The sequence below is a fragment of the Corythoichthys intestinalis genome, chromosome 16, assembly GCF_030265065.1.
Source record: "Corythoichthys intestinalis isolate RoL2023-P3 chromosome 16, ASM3026506v1, whole genome shotgun sequence".
Lineage (NCBI taxonomy): Eukaryota > Metazoa > Chordata > Actinopteri > Syngnathiformes > Syngnathidae > Corythoichthys > Corythoichthys intestinalis.
The window spans coordinates 19,804,001-19,830,698 of record NC_080410.1 but is presented as its reverse complement, the minus strand read 5'-3'; the positions used below and the strand labels follow the sequence as shown (position 1 = coordinate 19,830,698).

Here is a 26,698-nt window from a genome sequence, read left to right as displayed (position 1 = left end):
GTAACTGTCCATTAATATCGTGGCCTCTATGACCCAAAATGTGACGTCAACGTAAGTGGACACGAGGTTTTATAAGATTTTTTTTTTTTATTTTAATTACAGAAAATATTTACTTCCCTTGTAAATGTCTAAGTTTATAATTTCCTTGATGGGAATAGATTTTTAATTTTAGGGTTATCGCTGTAAACTACGAGAAAAGTCGCACTACCATCCCCCCTTTCCAGTTTTCGTTCGAGCATGCGTCGCCGCCGTCACGGGGCTGACATGGCCTGAAATGCGGTGCAAGGGGGCGCTGTTGAGTCGTATAGGCTGTAACATTTTGCTGAGATGGGAGGGGGGATGAGGGAAAAAACGACTGGGTAGGACGCTCTTTGTTTTCTGGCAGGGAGGAAAACCAAGACACTTTGCGACCGGCAAGATATTAAACACCGCGGTTCGGCCTTATTGTAAGTCAAATTCGATGTTGTTAGGAGATGGAAGGAGTGACTTTTGTAAACGACAAGTCCGCCTCAGAATGGATTCATGTTTGGCAGTTGTGTTAGGTTTAGAAGACGGCACCACAGTTAACCGGCGGCGGCGCGACTGTGAGCAATGAATGAAATTTATATTTGGGAAATGTGTTGAGCGGAGCGGAGGAGAGGGTACGGGAGGCGCATTGGATCAATCAACGAAAGCGGCGATGGATGCGCCAAACTTTGGCTCGCGGCTACTGTTAAACAAACAGCTCGTTCGATTTTCTTTTTCGTTTTAATTGGCCTGAAAGAGCATGGCCGGCTAGGCTAACTACGCTAACTCGCTAGCATGTTAGCCCCCGTCATGAAATAACTTATGTTGTGTTATCTCAGTGTTTTGTTTGTTTGTTTTTTACCCCACATTTTGATGCGCGAGTTGTATTTTTCCAAAGAATGGCTTTATGTGACATTAACGGTCGCATTATTTCAAGTTAATGACAAATCTAGTGTTGTAGACGAGCAGGTTTGAGAACCGACACAAAGTAAGGTTAACAATGAAAGAAGCTAGGCCCGACTGGCGTTAGCTTAGCTAAATATGATCATAATTTTGGGATGAATTATCTGCCGTTGCGGTTTTTTGTCTAAACATATTGAGATTGCACTGCTGGTTTGTTAATAGTCTCTTTTAACATGTCGTATCTTAACTTCAGAAGAAGTACACTCTACACTGACACTCAGTTGCGCTGAAACATAATTGAGTCGTTTGAAAAAGACTCCTTTGATTTATTTTTTAAAAATTAAATACTGAACTGTAATGTCTTTATTCCTTAGGTTGTGAATGCCTTATCACTTTTGTTTTGGTGTGTTATGTTTAACAAAATGAATTATTACTTATCAATTGCTTGCTGCACATAAGTCAATGCAATGACACTTATTTGACTTAGTTGAAGTTGTACTGCATAACAAAGTTCTATATTTATCTATTTCTGTATTTGTTTACGTGTATTTTTTCTGAATCTCTCTGCCAACATTGAAAGAAAAAGAAAAAAACATTTTAAATGGACATCTAAGGCAGGGGTGCCCAAGTCCAGTCCTCGAGATCCCCTATTCAGCTTGTTTTCCATGTCTCCCTTCTGTAATACACCAGAATTAAACAATCAGCTTATCTGCCAGCTCTTCAGGAGCCTGATAGTGATATTGATTATTCGATTCAGGTATGTTGTAGGAGGGAGACATGGAAAACAAGCTGGAGACGGGCTCTTGAGGACCGGACTTGATCTAAGGAAGGGGTGGGCAAACTATTCCACAAAGGGCTGCTTTTCACCAATCTGGTGTTTTACAAGTGCAATCAGTTGATTACAGGCAGGTGCTTCCTGTTTCTGCTGAAACCTCACTAGTTAAACTGTGCTGGATCGGTTTGAGCAAAGACCAGGACACACTGCGGCCCTCGAGAACCGGTTCGTCCATCCCTGATCTAAGGCATGCTCATTATTTTCCCTTTAATTTGTAGGGGGTCTTTGTTGCTGTGTCACTTCCCCACTCTCCCCTGAGAGATGTCCACTCCTGACCCCCCAATGGGAGGGACACCTCGGCCCGGTCCTTCCCCAGGCCCAGGGCTATCTCCAGGTGGTATGATGGGCCCAAGTCCTGGTCCTTCCCCTGGGTCAGCCCATAGCATGATGGGACCCAGTCCAGGACCCCCTGGATCTGGACATCCACACCCTTCACAAGGACCCTCAGGATATCCTCAGGAAAACATGCATCAGATGCACAAAGTACATGTTATATTTATTTTTGGTTGCATTTCGGATTTTTTTTTTTTGTTTCAAATATTTTTTAAATATATATACAGTATATAATATAAATATATGGCAGATAACACTCGGGTGACTTGAAAGGCCAAGTTTCAAAAGTGTCGTATATGCATGTGTGATACATCATTGGAAAACTTAAAATCTTAATTATCTGGGGAAGAAAAATTTTGAACAGGAGGGCATTTTTTTTAAAAAATAACTTTTTTTTTTTTTTTTTAACAGCAAAACCCTTACTGGAGGTGAGAGCACGCGAGAGCATAATTAAAGACGCCATGATTTAAACCAGAATTTATCGCGATGTTCCTTCTTTTCGATCCAAAAACTCCATTTAACATGCATCACTGAGTGTCAAGACACAGCTGTGAATGGCCACAGCCAGATTTTGGGGGGGATTTTATGGGTGAAACATACAGAAATCACGGGCAAAAAGGAGTGGTCGAGATTTTTATATATTTACCCTTTTAAACTTTATTTTTTTTCAAATTTTCTTTGTTTGGATCGATTATCATCTCAAATAACGGGGAAAATGCGACAGTAAAATATATATATGAAATATAATTAAGCGATAGTTATGAGGTAGATGTCCGTGACTTATTTGCAGACACTATTTTTTTCGTTGTGACTTAATTTGTTTAAAAGTTTAAAATATGCGAGTGAAATAATTTTTTAAGTCGTTTTTTTTTTTTTTTTTTAAGCTAAATATTAGACATCAATTAAGGATTCTAAGCTAAAAATGACAGCCATTTCAAATAATACTATCTTTTTATGGCTGAGTTGGAACAAAAGCGGTTGCGTGACGTCTGTAAATGGGGGTTTCCAGGGTAAAACGGACAAATTAATAGTTGGGGGCTTAATGCACATTGAATCTGCTATGGCAGCATATAGACTTTTTTTTTTTTTTTTTTTTTAAATCAAACAACAGTTCTTTTAGCTTAAAATACAACAGTTTATTTTAAAGAGGGATGCAAGAGCAGAAACTGCCTTTTCAGCCTTGTCTGTTTTCCGCCATATACAGTGGGGAGAACAAGTATTTGATTCACAGTCAATGGGAAAACCCATTGGCAGTGTATCAAATACTTGTTCCCCCCACTGTATGTGTATATATATATATATATATATATATATATATATATATATAAAAAGGCTACAGCTATTTCACTGTCATCTCAAGTTGGCCACCAATTTATATTTGTTGCAACTGTTTTTTAAAAGTTACTATAAAACACTTCTTTAAATAGTCTGTTCTAAGACTAAAACATATTTTTCACTGTCAAAATTGTAATTGCGTCCTCACAAGTTTGTTTTTGCTTTTGAGGAATATTCTTAGAAACGACCGGAATGCAGTTCAAAATAAATGATTTGAATGCTATAAATGCCTTTTCAGTCCACTGTACAATATTTGTGTACCTTTAATTCAGCCAATGGATGCAATGCATGAGAAAGGAATGCCTGACGACCCTCGCTACAGTCAAATGAAAGGCATGGGCATGAGACCAGGCGGGCACAGTGGGATGGGGCCTCCTCCAAGTCCCATGGACCAACATTCCCAAGGTATTGCATCACAAAGCAACACACAAAGGCTGTCTCTTGATTCAAGTGATTTTTGATCACCTCTCACTGTGGTTGGTGTTCAAATACCATGCCTCTAGATGGATTTGTCATTAGTATCACACGAGAGTGCACTCGTGTTTGGAAGGTATTTTGTTCACATTGAAGTATCACCAAGTTGTTCTTGAAAGACGAAGATTTGTTTTTCCCTCCATAATTTATGCACTTACAAAATTAAATGACATTAACCACCTCATTACTGGGGATAATCCAATTTTTCTTGTTAATGTAAAATCATGTGGAAATTGCATATATATATATATATATATATATATTTATAGCAGTATGATCTGCGCCTGATGAGGGATTCGATTTTGATTTGTCAATCTACTATTACTGGAATAAGATTAGTTTTAAAAAAAAGTATCTCTGAACAGTTGCGTGTACTCATAATAGAGAAGTCAGTCCTCCAGACAGTGTAAAAAAAAATTTAAAAAAATGGAGGCATCAAAAACACATCTAGCCGGTTTTTCTTCTTGTGTTGTAAATTTGACAGCATGATCTTACGTAAAGACAAGCAGAAGGCCAGGTTTTTTTTCTCCCCCATACAATAAATGAGTTGGATGTCTTTCCACCGATGGAAGCTAATGAGTTAAGAATCGTTTTTTTTTTTTTTTTTTTTTTTTTTTTTTAGAATGCATATCGAAGTTTAAATAGTTGAGAAACTTTGAAGCAGTATTACAAAAAATATGTAGCAATACCATTCAAATGTACATGCAAATTAATCCGATCTGTTTCTTCATTCTACCCAGGTTACCCCTCTCCATTAGGAGGTTCAGAGCATGCTCCAAGCCCCGTCCCAGCGAATGGTCCTCCGGCAGGGTCCATGATGCCTGGCGGTCCATCTGGTCCAGGGGGTGTTCCAATGGAAGCTACTGGAGACCCTAATCAGGGAATGGGACAGCCCAACCGGGGGGGTCCTCCAGTTCCAGGTGGACCAGGTGGTGCTGTTGGCGGACCAGGAAGTTCAGCAGGGCCCACACCTTTCAACCAGAACCAGTTGCACCAACTCAGGGCTCAGATTATGGCCTACAAGATGCTAGCACGCAGTCAGCCCTTACCGGATCACCTGCAGATGGCCGTGCAAGGGAAAAGGCCGATGCCTGGGATGCAACAACAACCCATGCCCAACATGCCCACTTCTGCAGGTCCTGTGGGTGGGCCAGGACCAGCTCAGGCCAATTACAATAGACCTCATGGTAAGCAGGGAAAAGTTGTTCAATTAGGCTATCATATCTTGTGCATCAAAGTATTTAATATGTTGATAAAATTGCTTTTCTAGTATTTAAATGACTAAATACTTTGGCACAGCTAATCTGATACGCCAACATTTCCCGTAATCCTTTGTTGCTCCTTTTTCTTTTTTTGGGTTTGTTTTTAATATACATCTGTGCTTTCAGGCATGGTTGGTCCCAATATGCCGCCTCCTGGACCAGCGGGTGTTCCCCCAGGCATGCAAGGCCAGCCTGCCAACGGACCTCCAAAATCATGGCCGGAAGGTACAGATCAGTCCATTTTAAAGGGGATGTAGCGCCCTGGGAAAATTTTGATATTCCATCATTTATCCATAAACGCATGCCTTTTGTATTCATATCATGCCACTTCGTGTAATTACACACAAGAAAATGAGAGAAATTTGGCTCGATTGTCAAGCTAAAACGACCGGCGCCCGAGATCTGGCAGATTGTGTGCGTGACGTCACGTCAAGTGAAGAGAGTGCCACCGGCCACTAGGGGGGCAGCGCCTGTCTGCATCAATATAATTCCTTCTAGTGTGGGGAGAATTAGGGGTGTTTTGAGCTGTTTATGCTGATGCATTGTGTTCGTCCTGCACATATTCCAGGTTCCCTCATGAAGAAACACCGCTCGTTGTCAATAAAAGAGAATTCAGAGTTGGCAGTGAGGGCTGTTTCTTCAACAAGAAAAAGGCTCAGTGCTTTAATACTGAATGGCGGCGATGATGGCAGTCAATTTCGTTTCTAGTTTCAGCGACGAATCCGACGTAGAAGGACGTAACGAATGTTCATCTAATGGTGACGAGGAGAGTTGCAAAGCTTTAATCGGTGTTATAGGTGACCAATTTGAGCCCAAACGAACGCCAATGCAGCGTAATGAAACGGTCATTGAGGGGAGCAATGACACTGATGAAACATCGGCAGCAGATCGTGTGGGAAACACCAATGATTTGTTTAGCATTTCTTTTTGTGAAGCTGATACACCGTGACTGCAAAATAAAGGAATGCATAGAATAATTATAATTTATTGCGCTATCATAGCTTTTCGCTCTGCCAACAGACACAAATATGAACGGGATCAGAGGATTTGTTCTATATATTTTACGAACGATCATTTATACATGTGTCGAGTCCTGTATCCAAAGGCGTGACATTTTTTTTTATTAATTATAAAAGAGTACTCACTCTGGCCATTTCAAGCTTGGCTGCTCCCTTCTTTGCGTAGCTTTAGCCTCCTTTAGCAGTCATCGTCTCTCTCTTGATATCTCGGGACATTTAGGTGGCTGTGCATCTATGGTCGGCACCGCATCTCCTTTGAGCAGCAATCTTTTAGCAAAACCCGATTTCTCTTGTCCATAGTTCGAGAAGCTTTCAGTTGGAAAATGCGCACCACAGAAAAGCGTGCCGGAGGCTGTGTCTAGAAAATTAGCCCTCTTTGCACGGACGAACTTTACCCATTTTCTGTGTAGTCCAGCTTTTTTTTTCGCGTTCAGGAACTCATGGATACTATATTCCGATAAACAACTATTTGTACACCACATAGCACAGCAGTTTTGAACCATTGTTGTGATGTTTTGGTCAAACAAACCCCAACGCTACTCTCTCGTCGTTAAAAAACAATGCCACCTAGCTCCGCCTCGACTTTCAATCACTTGTCGTGACGTCGCCGCCCCATTCGGCTGTTTCCGGAACACTTTCGGTAGTGTTCGTCATTTTCGATCTATTTTCGATAATTGCTCATTAATGTGATTGATTTTTTTGTTAACTTTATCAATATTTGTTATCTTGGCGCATAACGGTTCTATTGATGTCTCACACCCCCTTTGCCGAAACATCCCCTTTAAGTCACATTCAAAATGCAAAACTGTCTGTTCGGGGGGGAAAAAAACTTTTTGTTTTAAGATGGTTCAACAATTAGGTTCATCACCTTTTTTTCCTTAAAGAAAATATTCTTGCAGCAGGCATTTGTTTTAACATTGTTCACCTTCAATTATCATCTGATCCATCTCTCATAGGACCAATGGTGAATGCTGCTGCACCATCAAATCCTCCCCAGAAACTCATTCCGCCTCAGCCTACTGGCAGACCCTCTCCTGCCCCTCCCTCTGTGCCACCAGCCGCCTCACCAGTAATGCCCCCCCAGACACAATCTCCAGGTCAGCCTGCACAACCCCCTCCAATGATGCTTCACCCGAAACAGAATCGCATAACGCCAATCCAAAAGCCAAGAGGGTTGGACCCAGTGGAGATCCTCCAGGAGAGGGAATACAGGTGGGAACATTTGGTCCATGTTAAAAAGGGTTTCTTTGTTGCATTTTTTTTTTTTTTTTTTTTAATGTTTAGAAGTATACTACCGTATTTTTCGGACTATAAGTCAATTTTTTTCATAGCTTGGCTGGGGGTGCGACATATACTCTGGAGCAACTTATGTGTGAAATTATTAACACAATTTTTATATCATTTCACATGTTATTTTGGTGTTTTGGAGTGACACTGATGGTTTGGTAAACTTGTTAACATGTTCTTTATGCTATAGTTATCCAAATAACTCTTAATAGCTACGTTACGTTAACATACCAGCCACGTTCGCGTTTCGTTGTTCATGCATCATGTAACTAGAGATGCACGATAATATCGGTCACCGATAATTATCGGCCGATAATGGCAATTATGACGTCACACAGATAATCCAGATAAAACAAAATTCAACCGATAATGCAATCCGATAATTATATACTTGATTTAGCCTCCAAATGTGCGCAATCAACAGTTTTGTCCAATTCTGCTAGTTTTAAGGCGGTGTTTTTGCGGTGTAGTAATGTGATATATGTTAAGCATGGCTTACTTTTAAAGGCATTTTTGTGCAACTTGGGTGTTTACTCTCTAAGTAATTGTTGCCAAAAGCGTACCATTACACAATGTCATTGCCATTGTTTAGATGTTGGAATTTACTACTTGTTCACATTTGATGTGGGGAAAAAAACAGCACCAAATTACATTTTTGCACAGTAACATTTGATCTTCGTATACTTTAAAATTTTACATACATATTTGAATAGAATTATCGTCGTGACATTATCGGTTATCGGGTGGAAGGGGCAGGAAATTATCGGTTATCGATATCGATTGAAAAATGTATTATCGTGCATCAGTACACGTAACATTACCATACTGTATAATTATTCAGCATATTGTTCTCTATTGTATTTTATTTTAAATTGCCTTTCAAGATGACATTACTTGATAAAATCCAAGACATAGAACAGTTATTTCCCCCCAAAACCTATACTCCAGTGCGACCTAATTTTTTTCCTCTTCATTGGCTATTTTATGGCTGGTGCGACTTAAACTCAGGTGTGCCTTATAGTCCAAAATATATGGTATTTGTGCTTCCTGTTTTTTGTAAAGGGTGTGCTACCTCCTTGTCTTGTAGGCTACAAGCCCGTATTGCTCACCGTATTCAGGAACTGGAGAACCTACCTGGCTCCCTTGCAGGTGACCTACGAACCAAAGCAACCATTGAACTCAAAGCCCTGAGGCTGCTGAACTTCCAGAGACAGGTATGTATGCGGGCATTTGTTACACACAACAATGGGCCTGTGAGATAAATCACTTTCATGAATTCAAGGTTGTTGTTTTTTGGGGGGCGGGGGGGGGGGGTTGCTGACATAAAAAAAAAAAAATTTGGTTAAGTTTTTCCCCCACCACATCAGATTATTTTTTTCACCCAAAAATCTAAAATTTGAGTTTTGATCTTTTTTTTCTTTCAAGGAGACAATAAGAAAAAGGGAAAAAGTGTCAAAACATGTTTAACCCTTTAAGGGCATTCATTGAACTCGTTGACTGCCTAGGGTAGAACTTTTTTTTTAATTCCCCAAAAAAAGTTTCATGAAATCATTTCATTGTCGAGTTCTATTTTGTACTGAAAGTTCTTTTTTCATTTCTCCCTTAGCTACGCCAAGAGGTGGTGGTCTGCATGCGTCGTGACACTGCTCTAGAAACTGCTCTAAATGCCAAGGCCTACAAGCGCAGCAAGCGCCAGTCTCTTCGTGAAGCCCGTATCACAGAAAAGCTTGAAAAACAACAGAAGATTGAACAAGAACGCAAACGTCGACAGAAACACCAGGTATGCAATGGGAGATGATCCTCGCAGGTGAAAGAATTTTTATATTTACAGTCAAGTTGAGATTTTGTGTGAATATATAGTTTGTCAACTCTTTCAATCATGCGGCTCGTTTTATCCTTCTCTATTGAATTAAAAATGAGTTTGTCACAAGTAGACGTCTAATCCATTTTAACCGGGAGGGTGGCAGTGAATGAACACATTCATATTTGATCGTTAAAATGCACACATATTTGCAATATTTTAGTATGAATATTACCTAGTTCTTTAAACACAACAAGTAAAGCCTAATCATGCAAAATTTCAAAGTTAAACAAGTTTTAAATGTGTTATTCATGTATTTTTGGGTCTTCATGGAATACATTAAAATTTTTGCCACGAGTGTGCAGTCGAATAATTTTATTAATTTATTTTTATTTTTATCACAACTCTATTTAAAACTGAGCTTCTTGTATTGTATACTTTCTGTAGGAATACCTCAACAGCATCTTGCAACATGCCAAGGACTTTAAAGAGTACCATCGTTCCATCACAGCAAAGATCCAGAAGGCTACCAAAGCAATCGCCACCTACCATGCAAACACTGAGCGTGAGCAGAAGAAAGAGAATGAGCGCATTGAAAAAGAGAGAATGCGGAGGCTGATGGTGAGGTTCTCTCCAAAATTATTTTACTCAAATGTGTATTTTGAAAAACTCATTGAGTGCATTCAGCAAATCCACTACAGTAGGTAATTTTTTTTTTAACTTCCAGGCCGAAGATGAGGAGGGCTATCGTAAACTTATTGACCAGAAGAAAGATAAGCGACTGGCCTACCTCTTGCAGCAGACAGATGAATACGTGGCCAACCTCACAGAGCTGGTGCGAGCCCACAAAGCTGCACAGGCTCTCAAGGAAAAGAAAAAGAAGAAGAAAAAGAAGGTAAATGACTGTTTATTAAGGGTGTAACGGTACATGTATTTGTATTGAACCGTTTCGGTACGTGGTGCTCGGTTCGGAACGGAGGCGTACCGAACGATTCTCTGACGTAATGTAACCCTTACTTTTCAAAGCTGTGAGTCGATCGGGTTACAGTGTCTTTCAGTAGATTATATTTACTCCCTCTTCTCTACTATAATGAGGACCAACACAGTAGGACAGTATAACCCAGAAACGTCAACGGCACGACAACGTGGCTGCCGCGAGAACGCAGAGAAACGCGGGCGTTAAAGTCAAACAGCCAATGCACACCAGTCGCAGTGCGGCCGCGTGTTAGAAGCGTCCCAGAAGCGGCTCAACACGACGCACGCGAAAAGCACGGCAGAATTTATTATATGACACGAGACGCGACCCTCCTGCGTCAATCCTACTACCGGTAGCTAGGATTGCGCAGACCGGAAGTCACTCGTGTAAAATACGGTGGATCCGGTCGATTTTCAAACTAATATGCAATCATAACCCACTTTTTGAGTCCATCAGATCTCTTGAGTGGTAGATCGGGGCACAGTTGACTTGTCTTTGTTGATTTACTGCTGTCTTCTTTGCTATAATAATAACCAACACGGCCCTGTGTTCAATACAAAACCCTCCTACCACAACAAAACAAGTAGGAAGTAATATTCACATGGGAACTAAAGTTATATACATAAAATATACAATATAAATGAATACTACATCACATTTGTAAAATATAAACACATAATAAAATAAATAATAGCCCATTTAAATAAAATAAATTGAAATGAGCTACAACACCTGTAATTAAATAATAAAAATAATACACAGATCCTGCTTACACAATTGAATTTATTAATTTCTGTGTGGCGCTTTAACTTGAGAAAATCCACCAATAAAGCTTTTGAAAACCATTCTTAAGAAAAAAAATGATTCATTGAGGCATTTCATTTGTAAAATACATGTTAAAATCTTTGTCATTGGGATTGCTTTTCTCTTTAGCACAGGACTTCTTTCTTTCAGAAAGAAAGCTGACCAATACGCGGGGTCTGAAAGGCAAATTGTTGTTGGATTATCTTCAAATAACCGCTACTTTTTGAGCAGAATTCTAGCTTTGTATAGGCTAATGTTCCTATTGTTGAAAGGTGTGTATTAAACAACTAGCACATTTATATTTCGCATTTTGTTTTCTTACTATGCCGAAAATGAACCGAACCATGACCTCAAAACCGAGGTACGTACCAAACCGAGATTTTTGTGTACCGTTACACCACTACTGTTTATGATATAGCATAAATAAAGCATACGCAGTTAGTCTGTGTAACATATTAATCACTGTTTTGGTACTTTAATGCTTTCAGAAGCCAGAGGCTGCTGAGGGTGGTGCTGCTGCTCTTGGACCTGATGGAGAGGTGAGCTAGAATGTCAAGGTTTTAAATGTCTTCAAAACAGCAGTATGTCAATGGCTTAATTGTTTTTTCATTGTTCTTGTCTCCTAGCCATTGGATGAGACCAGTCAAATGAGTGACCTCCCAGTGAAGGTTATCCATGTCGACAGCGGGAAAATTCTGACTGGTGTTGATGCACCTAAGGCGGGTCAGCTGGAGACTTGGCTTGAAATGAACCCAGGGTCCGTAAAATACACCTGTTGTCAACTCTCCCTTCCCCTAGGACGGATAAACAAGGTGTCGTCATTAATTTGCCATTTTGCAGGTATGAAGTTGCACCACGTTCGGACAGTGAAGACAGTGGCTCAGAAGAGGAGGAGGAAGAGGAGGTATACTACTATTTTCATAACCGGAGCAAAAATGCACATTGTATTCTCTTGACATATTCTCACCTATTTTTGTAAAGGAGGAGGATGAGAAACCTCATGCTTCTGCAGCTCAGAACGAGGAGAAAAAGAAGATCCCAGACCCTGACAGTGAAGACGTTTCTGAAGTGGATGTTAGGCACATCATTGAGTAAGATGCCTTTATTAGCCTTTATTGCCTTTACACCACAAGACTAAATAAATGTCTATAATAATTGGATCCCTAAACTAAATAAACAATATTAGTTCACTTTTACATGCTCAATTGGCTGTTGTTTCCCCAAAGTTACAGCTTCATACTTGTTGAAATGCTTTTTTCCCCCCATTACTTTCAGATATAAATTTCATACATTGTTTTGATTTTTTTTTTTTTTTTTTTTTTTTTTTTAACCTATCAAATCACACACTGTGTATTTGTATGCCTCAGGCATGCAAAGCAGGATGTGGATGATGAGTACGGAAGTGCATCTTTCAATCGAGGACTTCAGTCCTACTATGCTGTGGCTCATGCTGTCACTGAGAAAGTGGACAGGCAATCTACACTGTTAGTCAACGGTCAGCTCAAACAATACCAGGTAAACAGTCATTCTTTGTACTTTCATTAAAAGTAACATTGTGATGGCCCTAACTCCCCTTTATATCTAGATTAAAGGGCTAGAGTGGCTGGTGTCACTTTACAATAACAACTTAAATGGCATCCTGGCTGATGAGATGGGTCTGGGAAAAACTATCCAGACCATCGCCCTGATCACCTACCTCATGGAATACAAGCGCATCAATGGGCCTTTCCTCATCATTGTACCACTCTCGTGAGTCCAGAAATTCACATTGTTAATCATTGCAAGACAATTATCTTTTATAAAAAATATTGGTTGAGATCTTTGTTTGAGAGGAAAAATCCACAGAATGGAAGAGGGGACAAAGGCCACATTCACACTGTAGGGCAATTCATTTTTTGTTGTTGTTGTTGTTGTTGAATCAAATCCTTTTATGTAGTTGTTGGCTTTACAAAGACAAATGCAACTTCTGATGGAAACTGAATGTGGCCGTGAATTGACACGCTTTAGTGAAAGACATTAAACGTCTGTGGGAAGCCCTATTTTCCAATATATTGTTTTTAATTGACTTGTGGGGTTTTCCCAAGACGTTTTTCAACAATGTTGCTTTTGTGTCTGCTTGTGCTTGCATACATACTTTATTTTAATCCATTAACAATGATGGATGTCAAATTTATTCATTGAATGATCATGTTTCCGTGCAGTTGACGTCAATGAGATAAGCAGACGTGCATTGTTCCTAATCTAAACTTCTATTTTGCTTCATAGAACTCTGTCAAACTGGGTGTATGAGTTTGATAAGTGGGCACCATCTGTTGTAAAGGTCTCCTACAAGGTCAGTTTTCAATGCTCCAAGTCTGACTTAAATACCACTTATTCTGGACTGCATGATAAGCCATTCTTTTTTTTTTTTTTTTATTCATTTTAAATGTTATTTTATTTTATTTTGTAAATGGCTCCAGGGCTCTCCAGCTGCTCGTCGAGCATTCGTTCCCATCCTGCGCAGTGGCAAATTTAACGTGCTACTCACAACGTACGAGTATATCATCAAAGACAAACAGGTGCTAGCTAAGGTACGTATCTGATGTCAAGTATAAACCATGAACTTGGAATCCTTCCTTCATTTATTATGTCTGTAAAATCCTCCCAAAGCTTCGTTGGAAGTATATGATTGTAGACGAGGGCCACCGTATGAAGAATCACCATTGTAAGCTGACCCAGGTGTTGAACACGCACTACCTGGCCCCACGGCGTCTTCTGCTCACTGGAACTCCCCTCCAGAATAAGCTCCCTGAGCTCTGGGCATTGCTTAACTTTCTCCTGCCCACCATTTTCAAGAGCTGCAGCACCTTCGAGCAATGGTTCAACGCCCCGTTCGCCATGACTGGAGAGAAAGTGAGCATTATCTGTAAAATTGTAGTGGTTGGCAACTAACGGTAAAGCCTAACATAATGTATAGAGCGACCTGAACAAAGGCTTGATAAAATAATAAACTACTTGGAGTACATTTCCTCTAAATCAATATGTAGTTTTAAATCATTATTTTTATATTTGCTTTTTGACAGAATTGCTATATAACTACTCTACATTTACCATCTACCTTTCCTATAATTGCCCCTCCATCAAGGTTGACCTCAATGAAGAAGAGACCATTCTTATCATTCGACGTCTTCACAAGGTGCTGCGGCCTTTCTTACTACGCCGGCTCAAGAAGGAGGTTGAGGCCCAGCTTCCAGAGAAGGTTTGGTTTCTATGAAATAATACCATGGCTCTTGAGTAAACTTAATAGAACCTTTTAAACAAATTCCATATTTAACTCTGTGCCTTTTCTTTTGTTTTCTAGGTGGAGTATGTGATTAAATGTGACATGTCAGCGCTTCAGAGAGTGTTGTACAGACACATGCAAGCAAAGGGAGTGTTGCTCACAGATGGGTCAGAGAAAGATAAGAAGGTAAATAAAAGGCTAATTTTCAATGTAATTGTGGAGACATGGATATTTCTGTCAATGGCTAAAATACTTTGTAGGGCAAATGACAACTTTGGGTAATTAAAAAAAAAAAATCTTTTCAATGGCAGGCATTGAGTTAAACGAGTCTCCTATTAAGGGATTAAATGGAAAAATTGAGTTAACTGTGAGCTCTATATCCCATTGTGTCACTCCAGGGTAAAGGTGGCACAAAGACTCTGATGAACACTATCATGCAGCTCAGGAAGATTTGTAATCATCCTTACATGTTCCAACATATTGAGGTACAAATTTCTGGTTGAAATTAAGTGGCATATTAATAATTTACTGGTTAATGTATGTGAAGAATGAAGATAAAACTTTCTTTGATGTACGGTTACAGGAGTCTTTCTCTGAGCATCTGGGTTATTCTGGAGGAATAGTGACTGGGTATGTATAGCTCAAACAGGGTTCTTGCTGTATGCAGAAATACTATGTGCTGTACTGTCAATTTGCACTCTTAAAACTCACACTCATAATTTTCGTCTGTGTAGTGCTGACTTGTACCGTTCCTCTGGGAAATTTGAGCTCTTGGATCGTATTTTGCCCAAGTTGAGGGCCACCAACCACAAAGTGCTGCTCTTTTGTCAGATGACCTCTCTCATGACCATCATGGAAGACTACTTTGCCTATCGGAACTTCAAGTACTTACGTCTTGATGGTGAGACATTTTAGGAATTTGAGTGAAAGGGGAGACACTGCCACAACTCAGACAGCCTTAATATCTGACTGGACCCTGCTTACCCACTATTACACTCTGCAGCCCCAACCCTAAACTGAGAATATTAAATTTGATCATACCAATTCTCGACAGTATGTTAATAGATGTTGTCTTTCTCGCAGGAACCACAAAGGCAGAGGATAGAGGGATGCTGTTGAAAACTTTCAATGACCCAGCTTCTGAGTACTTTGTATTTTTGCTCAGTACTCGAGCAGGAGGCTTGGGTCTCAACCTGCAATCTGCTGACACCGTTGTGATCTTTGACAGTGACTGGAACCCACATCAGGTAATGTGGCGAGAACAATCTTGACTAAAAAAGAATTATTTTTAACTCATGGTTTCCATTAAGTTTTTATTTATTTATTTTTAAAAACATCTTTATAATCTTGGTTGCTGTTTTACCAGGTTTGCACAACAATTTGTGATACAAGTGCCCAGAATTTCAGCCAACTTAGACGGCAAATGGTAGCACAGGTGTGATGTTGCAGGAATAAAAGTCACAGACAAAAACTGGTCGTGCAACAAAAGAATTGCACTATATCGATTTAAATAATGCTTTATTTAAATAATGTATTCTTAATGCAGCACATTTTAGAACCAGGAAATAGCAGCTTCGTAACAGCTTTTCTCAGTGTTCGGTGCAGTGGCCGTGGAGGAAGAACAAAGAGGGCAGGCACTTGCATAATATAGAATTGTGTGACATCACACTGCGACCTATATCAAAACCTACCATTTGCAGAATTATTTCATTTGCAAATGCTATTGCAATCAAATGAATAATCACAGATAGGGCTGCAGCTATCGATTCTTTAAGTAATGGCTTAAGCTATCAATTCGAACGAATAATCGAGTCATTTGATCAGGAACATTCATTGCGTTGCAGAATAAATTTTAGGAGATGTAAAACAAAGGCTTGCCAAGATTGTATTTTCAAAAGAGCATTAAATGTGAATACAGAATTCCTGAATATTTTTTCAAACTGTGCCGAATTGCACTGTCATTCAGAAGAGCAATAAATCAATTTAAAATGAATTGAACTACCTTAGCTAACTTCAAATGGTATAAAAAAACAATATTATAATTATCTAAGTACAACAAAAGAACAATTGGTTAACTTGCATAGTAAAAGTCCTAGCTTTTTGTTTTTTAACAAATCATTCAAACATATATCCCCACAAGAAAACTGTTAAATATACCTCTAAACTAAATTACAGATACATTAACAATCATATTAGCTCAAATAAAAACTTACAACCTTATGTTGTTCTTCACAGGGAGCAGCTAGATCTAGCCATGTTAGATGAGTTATGTCATATTCACTGTTGCCACTAGAGAGCTGTATATCCACCCAAATCAATAATTCTGAATGCAAAACTTTCAAAACAAACCATTGCAACGCCTTTCTAATCGAGTTAATCGATTAATCGTTGCAGCACCAATCACACAGGTAACACACCTTTACCAGGGAAAGCTCATTTTGACCTTTCCTATGCATGGGGTAATTCAAAACTTCGGAAAATGCAGTGCTTCTTTAAGAACAAATGAGAAATTGCGGGGAAAAACGTCGACCTGGAAAAGCTTAAAATGCCAGTTCTCGGCTACACCTCATTGAAATAAGTTCACCTTTCACCTCCTAAAATATTCTGTCCATTGCACTCATAAGCATTCATTATTTGTATACCATTTAACAGGACCTGCAAGCTCAGGACAGGGCCCATCGTATCGGTCAGCAGAATGAGGTGCGCGTCCTTCGCCTCTGTACTGTCAACAGTGTGGAGGAGAAGATTCTGGCTGCAGCCAAGTACAAACTGAATGTGGACCAGAAAGTCATCCAGGCGGGCATGTTTGACCAGAAGTCATCAGGCTGTGAGCGACGGGCCTTCTTACAGGCCATTCTGGAGCACGAGGAACAGGACGAGGTCGGGGCTCGTGGTGGCTGCCGCACTAGGGGGGCGTGGGTGGGTGTGATCAAGACACATTGCCCACCCACCCACATCTGCCTGTGCGCACCACCCACATCTTCATTATTTTTTCTTCCCTCTATTTCTTTTCCTCTTTTCTCAGGATTGCATCTGTCCAGACTCTACCTTTCCTCTTTATTTCAGCTTTAATACTAATTATTGACAATCTAATGATTGTTCTCCTATACTTTCTTTTCCTCTTTCCGCTGTCCCTGCTCAATTTTAATCGTTAATATTATTATAAGAATTTTAGATATCGTAGAGCTGACGTTTTAACCAAAAATTTGATTTACAATTTTTTCTATTATATTTTTTTCTCCAATCCTACTTTTTAAGTGTAATAAAAACAAAAGACAACAAAAGCGCCGAAAAGGTTTTACCCTTTCTATAACACCATTGGCTTCCATTGACGGTGTTAGAAGTCCAATTCATTTTGACTGGGAGGGGCAATTGAACAAATCTTTCGATCTCTGCCAGCCCCTGACTCCAAATGGATTAGTTGTTTTATTGGTTTCAATGGCAGCCAATGAGGGAATTTATAAAACAACATTCAAGCTGTTACAATAGTAGGAAGATTGTTAATGTGTAAAATGCAAATATTAATGGGTGATCAATATGAAAATATTTTCAAAGCAACTCTGGTTTGTCTATCGCCATCATTGGCAGCCAATAAGTTAATCACAAGCCAAAAGTGCTCTTTCGCAGCTGGTTGTAGCAGATACTGGAACACAAGCATAAAGGGGCCCTTTTCATGGGTGTCTGTGTGAAATAAAACATAAGTCGCAGGCCCACACAAACTATGGAAGAAAAGTGTGCCTTATAGTCCACAAAATGCGGTGGCTAAAAGTACCGCAATATTCTGATTGTTGCTGTGTCTCACCCCCACTGTCTGATCTCTCTGCAGGAAGAAGACGAAGTGCCTGATGATGAGACAGTCAATCAGATGATAGCCAGAAGTGAAGAAGAGTTTGAACAGTTCATGGTTAATCTCATCTCACATTCACTAAGAAGATAGTCATTTTATAATCAGTGTTCTCTAAGCATCAGTTTTGTTGGAATTTCAGCGCATGGATCTCGACAGACGTCGCGAGGATGCCCGCAACCCCAAGAGAAAACCTCGTCTCATGGAGGAGGACGATCTTCCTGGTTGGATTTTAAAAGATGACGCTGAGGTTGAGAGACTTACCTGTGAAGAAGAAGAGGAAAAGATGTTTGGCCGAGGATCCCGTCAGCGTAAGGAGGTGGATTACAGCGACTCCCTCACTGAGAAACAGTGGTTGAAGGTAAGGCTGGCTGCAGCTTTGACATGTTGTTGTTTCCTCCGCTTAGATGCTAAAATGTTAATACTAAAGTTTTATAGTATGTTATGTACATTTGACGTCTGAGGATAAACACTACTCGGACAATATTTGTTTCCATTTCAAGCGGTATCAGTTATTAAAGATGCACGATAACATCGGTTACCAATAATTATTGGCCGATAATGGTAATTATGACGTCACACAGACCAGATAAAAAACATTCAACCGATAATGCAACCCGATATTTATATACTTGATTTAGCCTCCAAATGTACGCAATCGACGCAGTTTTGTCCAATTCAGCACCGCTGCCCTAACCCCTCCCCCCTCTGAAGCCTCTGTCGCATGAGTGACACGTTACATGAGATGGTTGAAGCAGCTGGATATCCTGGCACCTCTGTCACCAGTGTAGGTTGACATTGCTGTGTGTGAAACAAATGACGCTCTCGCCATCTTCAAAGCATGCACTGCAGAAGTTCCACAAGGCAGAAAGAAAGCATCCTCATCCAACACCACTAACCTGATCAGCCATTTAAAGCTGCATCACAAAGATTTGTGGAACGAATACGAGGCTGCCGATAGCGTGAAGGCTAAAGCTAATAATTGGAAGCTGCAGGGCTTGCGACGATCGGAGACGCTTTGTCAAGCAGAGATGTTTTGACCAAAGTGATCCGAGAGCCAAAGACTGGATGAAAAATTAGTGCAGTTTATTGCCTTCGATGACCACCCATTCACCATCATTGGGGTTTCGGCTGCTTTTACCGCACTGAATGCGTCAGATTATTCTACTTATCGGTAACTGAAGTTCTTATAAAGCCCATGCATTTAAAAAGTGGTCATTTTTCACCTAAATCAAGATAACATTTGTTTCAAATAATCTTTTGAACCATATCTATTCTTGAATAAAGAATATTTCTGACAAACAAGCTTTTTTTTTTTTTAAGATTAAATACAATAATGTACAGAGGTACCTCAATATACGATCGTTTCGACACACGATCTTTTCGACATCCGACGTAAAATTTGACTCGCCGACAACATGCTCGAAATACGAGATGGCAGCACCACAGACGGACGCACGGTTGATTTTCTTGTTGGAGAAATCGACACAGGTTTCAGAAAGGTTGGTACCGGTGGTGAAACAAGGAAAGAGGTGACGCTTACCATTGAAATGAAGATGCAAAATGAGCGTGTGGTGCTTATCTGTGAACTGGCTCAACAATACATCTCCACAGTCCTTCTCCAGCCACCGTTCGCCAGTCTTTATAAGTTAACTTGACAATTATTATTGTGGAAACATCGCCATAGAAATCGCCAGCTTCGGCAGGTTTTTATCATTTATTTCAGAACTTATCCAACACAAAACGCCTACTGTCCGCCACAGGTGACGGTGTTCTCCAGAAACATTGAAAGCGAAAGTAAACTCTCAACCGCACCGCTCCTTCTCTCTGTCACGTCAGTCGCGTCCAGCAGTATTTATAAAGGATTTAGTGTAGGTTTTCGGGCTGTGGAATGAATTAATGGAATTATGTATTCTTATGGGAAAATCCTGCTCACCATACGACCATTACAACTTACAAACAAGGTCCTGAAACGAGTTAACTTTGTATCTAGAGGTACCACTGTATTGCTTGAAATCAGTCTGTTAAGCTTATTTTCAGATAGCTATTTTTCTTATTTTAAAAAATCTTAGTGACATTTACTTGAAGCACTGGCAGATAATTTCACTCATTTCCAATAGATTTACACTGAAAACAAAGGAATTTAACTAGTTTTAAATGTGGTTTTGCAGCATAGTAATGTTATATATGTTAAGAATGGCTTACTTTTAGAGGCATTTTTGTGCAACTTAGGTATTTACTCTCTAAGTAATTGTTGCAAAAAAGCTTCACATTACGCATTGTCATACAATCTGTAATTGTTTAAATGTTGGAATTTACTACTTGTTCACATGTGATATGGAAAAAAATAGCAATAAATTATATTTTTGCACAGTAACATTTGCTCTTGTGTATACTTTAAAATTTTACATATATCTTTTAATAGAATTATCGGCATGACCTTATCGGTTATCGGCTGGAAGGAGAAGGAAATTATCGGTATTGGTTGAAAAATGTATTATCGTGCATCACTATCAGTTATTCATTGCACTAGATTTGATCTATTTATTTTGCAGCATAATTGTGTAAAGCAAGGGGGTTTTAAATATAGCGTCGTTACTCTGAAGCAGAAATTGCCTAATTTTCAGCATTTTTATACCTATATTGTCATTGCAAATGTTCTGAAAATATTGTGATAGAATTTTGCGGCTTTATCACCCATCCCTAGTTGAAAGTTTTTCAAAATACTTTTTCAAACACTAGCTGCGCCTTTGTCCTGTGTTAACTCTCGAATCTTTTCAAAGGCCATAGAGGAGGGCAATCTGGAAGACATTGAGGAGGAAGTGCGACACAAAAAGACAACCAGAAAGCGCAAGCGAGACCGCGACCATGACGGCCCTGTTACACCCAGCTCCAGCGGCGGGCGAGGACGCGACAAGGATGAGGAAGTGAAGAAAGCAAAGAAACGTGGTCGCCCACCTGCTGAGAAACTCTCGCCTAACCCTGCGTCCCTCACTAAAAAGATGAAGAAGATAGTTGACGCTGTTATCAAATACAAGGACGGGTGAGCCTACTCAGTTGAAACGGTGCTTTAGCATGAGTTGATGTACGTTTTGTCATCGCCTCAGTAGCAATGGACGACAACTGAGTGAGGTCTTCATCCAGCTTCCTTCCCGCAAGGAGCTGCCGGAGTACTATGAGCTCATTCGCAAACCAGTCGACTTCAGAAAGATCAAGGTATACATGAGTTTTTCTTCGTTCAATTTTTTTTATGCTGAACTATACATGACATGCACTCTATTTAACAGGAGAGGATCCGCAGCCACAAGTATCGCAGCTTGAATGACCTTGAAAAAGATGTCATGCAGCTGTGTCAGAATGCTCAGACTTTCAACCTCGAGGGATCTCTGGTTGGTGTCAAGATTCCACTGTTTTTCAAATTGAAACATTTTAGCGCTCTTGTACAGATGAAATGTTGACCGTCAACTAGGGGTGCACAATATCCATTTTTTGAAACCGATATCAATATCAATAACTTCCTGCTCCTAAAGGCCGATACCGATAGGATCACCGATAATACATAGTAGTCCTTCTAAACAAAAAAATAGCATATTGTGATAAAGTTCATTATTTTCTGTAATGTACTGATAAACATTAGACTTTCATATATTTTAGATTCATTACAACTGAAGTAGTTCAAGCCTTTTATTGTTTTAATATTGATGATTTTGGCAAAAATGTCAAGAAAAAACCAAAAATCCCCATCTCAAAATATTAGCATATTTCATTCGACCAATACAAAAAAGTGTTTTTAATACAAAAAAGTCAACCTTCAATTAATTATATCAGCTATGCACTCAATACTTGGTCGGGAATCCTTTTGCAGAAATGACTGCTTCATTGCTGCTGTCTCTCAACTTCCTCTTCACAATATCCCACAGATTCTCTATTTGGTTCAGGTCAGGAGAGTTGGCAGGCCAATTGAGCACAGTAATGCCATGGTCAGTAAACCATTTAGCAGTGGTTTTGCCGCTGTGAGCAGGTGCCAGGCCGTGCTGAAAAATGAAATCTTCATCTCCATAAAGCTTTTCAGCAGATGGAAGCATGAAGTGCTCCAAAATCTCCTGATAGCTAGCTGCATTGACCCTGCCCTTGATAAAACACAGTAGACCAACACCAGCAGCTGACATGGCACCCCAGACCATCACTGACTGTGGGTACTTGACACTGGACTTCAGGCATTTTGGCATTTCCTTCTCCCCAGTCTTCCTCCAAACTCTGGCACCTTGATTTCCAAATGACATGCAAAATTTGCTTTCATCTGAAAAAAGTACTTTGGAACACTGAGCAACAGTCCAGTGCTGCTTCTCTGTAGCCCTGGTCAGGTGTTTCTGCCGCGTTTCAGGTTCAAAAGAGGCTTGACCTGGGGAATGCGGCACCTGTAGCCCATTTCCAGCACACGCCTGTGCACGGTGGCTCTGGATGTTTCTACTCCAGACTCAGTCCACTGTTTCTTCAGGTCCCCCAAGGTCTGGAATCGGCCCTTCTCCACATTTTCTTAGGGTGCGGTCACCTCTTTTGGTTGTGCAGCGTTTCCTGCCACACTTTTTCCTTCCCACTGAGGTGCCTTGATACAGCACTCTGGGAACAGCCTATTCACTCTGAAATTTCTTTTTGTCTTAGCCTCTTGGTTGAGGGTGTCAATGATGGCCTTCTGGACAGCAGTCAGGTTGGCAGTCTTGCCCATGATTACGGTTTTGAGTAAATGATTAGGTTAGTAGCTTCATCAGAGTACCTTTTCATGATATGCTAATTTTTTGAGATAGGGATTTTTATTTTTTCTTGACTTTTTTTGCCAAAATCATCCATATTAAAACAATAAAAGGCTTGGACTACTTCAGTTGTGTGTAATCAATCTAAAATACATGAAAGTCAAATGTTTATCAGTACATTACAGAAAATGATGAACATCACAATATGCTATTTTTTTGAGAATGACTAACATATGATTTATATACACATACACACACACACACACACACAATTTTCAAATGTATATTCACCAGAGTTTTTGAACACCTGTAGGTCAAAACACTAGTGGTTGATTCAGCATAGTTCAGCATTTGCCTTTGACCAAACCAGAATTTTCGTTATGACATGAACAAAGACGAGAACAGTTTTTCAAATAAAGTGACCATACTTATTTTTTCAAAAAAATATAATTGAGTCAATCACAATCAGCCAATATCATTGACGATGTATTCCCCTGAACAATGAGCACTGAACCAAAACAAACATAAACCCAGCAAGTATTGTGCTTTGTAAGCAGATAAAACAATTAGTGCAACAGGAGAGGAGAATTTTGTGGTCTTAGTCCATGAAAGGAAATTCTTAACCTGGCAATTTTAGGACAGCAAGCCTATCAATAACCAAAAGGCCTCTCAAGACCTTGTAAACATAACACTGTAAAATGCAAACATTTGCTAATTGCCATAGTAAGGTTTATCACTTAGTGATGGAAAAATACTCCCTCTACAACAGTAACTAAACTTTGCATACATGCAAAACCAGGAGTGGAAACAAACGCACACATCCCAATCCACCGACACAGTGCTAAAAATATATATTATCGGGCCTATTAATAATGTTATCTGATTTATTGGGATGATGTTATCATTCCTATTATTGGACCGATAATTATCGTGCACCTCTACTGTCAATGGTGCGTGCCTTTTTCCCCCCAAAGATTTCAGACTTTTCTCCTTTCTAGGGCACTCTTTAAACTCACTGGCTGCCATGGCGGCAAATTTAACAAAAAAATTTATATAACTTACGAGTGTAATTAGGGGCCATAACATTAACATTTTTATTAATTTATAATTTTATTTATTCAAAAAATATGTATTTAAAAATTATAAATAAAAAAATAATAGAAGTTAGACTTGGCGTAATGTGTGGACTTTTGGTTATTGTGACCTACATTACTCAAAATGTGATGTCCACGTATGCAGATGCCAGGTTTTTATAGTTTTTTTTTTTTTTTTTTTTTTTTTTTTTTTTTAATATTACCTATTACTCATTTGTCCTTTTTATAAGGTTAAAAAAATAACTGTTGAGCAAAAATAACTGTGTTAAATCTGTTTCCCCCCCCCCCATTTGTGTTTTCAACTTGGAGGCTGACGTACAAAATAATTATTGAATAATTAATGCTAGATTGCCATTTGGATTTTTAAAAAAAATTCTGATAGCTCCCCCCTCTTTAAAAAAAAAAAAAAAAAAAAAAAAAAACTATTTTACCCTCAATAAAAAAGGCAACTTCATAACATTCTTTATGCCGCTGTTTCTTACTGTTATTGAAGACAAAAAAACTAAATGAAAACAAAATTTTAAAAATATATACATATGTATTTATATATCCATTTATCACCCAGGCTTACCTCAACGTGTACTGAAATTCAGTTCTTGTAAATCAATGCCTAGTCGTGTTGCCACAACATTTTAAAGCCATGGCTTTGGGTTGACCATGTTCCCGCTTTCACCCTAAACCATTAGATCTATGAAGACTCAATCGTGCTTCAGTCGGTCTTTACCAGTGTGAGACAGAAGATTGAGAAGGAGGAGGACAGTGAAGGAGAGGAGAGCGAAGAAGAAGAGGAAGAGCTTGATGAAGGTTCAGAGTCTGAATGTAAGTATCAACAATGGTAAATGGTTTGTACGAAGTTGTGTTTGCTGATGTTTAGAGGCAATGACAAGATATGCTTCCTCCCAGCCCGATCTGTGAAGGTGAAGATTAAACTGAGCCGGAAAGAAAAGGGGGAGCGAGGAGGAAAAGGACAGCGGCGGAGGGGCCGCGGGGTCCGGGCGAAACCTGTTGTGAGTGACGACGACAGCGAGGATGAACAGGAAGAGGTGAGAAATGTCCTTGTACTACTCCAACAAGAACCAAAGGTTGAACCTTAATAATTTAATATGGCTTTGCCTTTTGCGGCAATTACACCCTCAATTCTCCGAGATATTGATTCATACAACTTGTTAATTGTTTCGAAAGGAATTTTAAGCCATTTTTCAGTTAGAATACCCTCTAACTGGAAATCGACGTCTTAATTGAATCTCTAAACCTGACCATAAATGCTCAATAATGTTGAGGTCTGGGGATGGTGCCGGCCGTATGAGATGCTCAACTTCATTAGAATGTTCCTCATGCCATTCTTTAACAGTTATTTTAATGATCATGATACCAAAATGTTAGGTGTTAGCATTATTTTGTCCAACCCCTGTATGTGGATGCCGATTCTCAATTTGTTAAGTTTTAACAATAATTTTTATATAATTTGAGTGTTTCTGGTTTTTATATAATGTGAACAAAACAAAATGAAACTTACTAAAAAGTCTGGTTATATCTGCCAATATCACTCCAAAGATGTTTTTTTTTTTTTTTTTAAATAGTATTCAACTCATTGCCTGCCAGTGGCAGCGATATGTCCAGTTCATTTGAACTGAAAGATCGATTTATTTTCATTTGATAAGTACAACATTATTGAAAAATTCTTTAAAAATCATAATCCATTTAATTAATTTGGTGCCATCCGCTCCTCCCATTCAAAGTAGTGATTTTTGAAAAGAGCTTGTATATTGCATTTTATTCAGGTCAGTTTTTTTAAATGTTCTCCCAGGAACATTCAGCCAGCGGCAGTGAAGAGGACTGAACCTGAACCACTCCTACAATGGACCAAATGGCCTACTGAGTTCTGAGCTACTTGACTGGAACTTAGTTTTTTTAATTTCTCTATCTTCAGCTGGGAGATGTTCAGTGGAAGGCCTAGTTATAGCTAGATCTGATTTTTAGTGAGACTGTTGTATGCTCAATGAAGTGTATCACCAATTGACAAGCAAAAATTAATGAAATACGAACGTATGATATGAACTATTCACCTCCATATTTAAACATGTTTTCTCATGATCTGTAGTGTGTCTGCCTTTTTTCCCCCCTCATGAAATAGAAGCGTGACAGTCTGACTCACAGAATGATCTTGGGTCAAATAAATTGCATTTTTTAAGTTAGTTTTGTCATCCTTTTCAGAAGTGAACCAAGAGACACTGTGTTTCCTTAAATCCCCTTTTGAATGCATGTCGTGCGTCTGGAAATGCACCTGGATGTGTCTTTGTTATTATCTCTGTAATTTAAGACTACAAGCGGGAACATGGTACGGCCCACCCGCAGCCCCTCCCTATCAGGTTGTGTATGTAAACAGGGAGGGAGGGACGGGACCATTTTCTCGTGTCGGTGTCACTGGATTCCATAAGTACAATAAAGGCATCTCGTAATAAATTTGCTCATGGTATTTTTTTTTTACCACTAGATGGTGTTTAGTGACCATTTCATGAATAATTGCACTTATGTTTGCGTTGTAAGTGGTTTTATTTGGAGTCAATTATTTGACAGCACCAGAACTGTTATACAGCATTTCATATCACTGTCGTCCTACTGCTGTGATCTTCGAGGTTTTCACAAGTTTAAAGTTCAAGATGACACCTTGGAAAACACATTTTTACAGTATAAAACAATTTATCAAGGTAT

At 39.4% G+C, this 26,698-nt stretch overlaps 1 protein-coding gene across 4 annotated transcripts; it reads left to right on the top strand.

Moving 5' to 3' along the window:
- Positions 1–309: 309 nt before the first annotated feature.
- smarca4a (SWI/SNF related, matrix associated, actin dependent regulator of chromatin, subfamily a, member 4a) lies at positions 310–26,447 on the top strand. Of its 4 annotated transcripts, none has more exons than XM_057817213.1 (34): positions 310–446; positions 1,963–2,227; positions 3,685–3,817; positions 4,627–5,073; positions 5,275–5,373; positions 7,124–7,379; positions 8,542–8,668; positions 9,061–9,234; positions 9,703–9,876; positions 9,983–10,150; positions 11,524–11,574; positions 11,662–11,792; positions 11,876–11,939; positions 12,017–12,126; positions 12,403–12,550; positions 12,621–12,784; positions 13,301–13,367; positions 13,495–13,605; positions 13,685–13,927; positions 14,160–14,273; positions 14,376–14,483; positions 14,696–14,782; positions 14,881–14,927; positions 15,032–15,198; positions 15,381–15,544; positions 16,950–17,177; positions 18,124–18,201; positions 18,284–18,502; positions 20,925–21,184; positions 21,252–21,357; positions 21,429–21,530; positions 24,673–24,805; positions 24,890–25,029; positions 25,794–26,447. In XM_057817213.1, the coding sequence occupies exons 2-34, from the start codon at positions 2,006–2,008 to the stop codon at positions 25,824–25,826; spliced, it is 4,875 nt and encodes a 1,624-aa protein (XP_057673196.1). In that variant the 5' UTR covers positions 310–446; positions 1,963–2,005; the 3' UTR covers positions 25,827–26,447. The 4 variants fall into 4 exon arrangements, with proteins under 4 accessions (XP_057673196.1, XP_057673195.1, XP_057673194.1 ...); XM_057817212.1 differs by having other exon boundaries at positions 21,249–21,357; XM_057817211.1 differs by having other exon boundaries at positions 16,950–17,216.
- Positions 26,448–26,698: the final 251 nt, after the last annotated feature.

Coding starts and splice junctions, on each gene's coding strand:
- smarca4a (XM_057817210.1), top strand. CDS start 2,006: ATGTCCACTCCTGACCCCCCAATGGGAGGGACACCTCGGCCCGGTCCT. Junction 9,235..9,702: donor AACGTCGACAGAAACACCAG/GTATGCAATGGG, acceptor TACTTTCTGTAG/GAATACCTCAACAGCATCTT. Junction 14,484..14,695: donor GGTCAGAGAAAGATAAGAAG/GTAAATAAAAGG, acceptor GTGTCACTCCAG/GGTAAAGGTGGCACAAAGAC.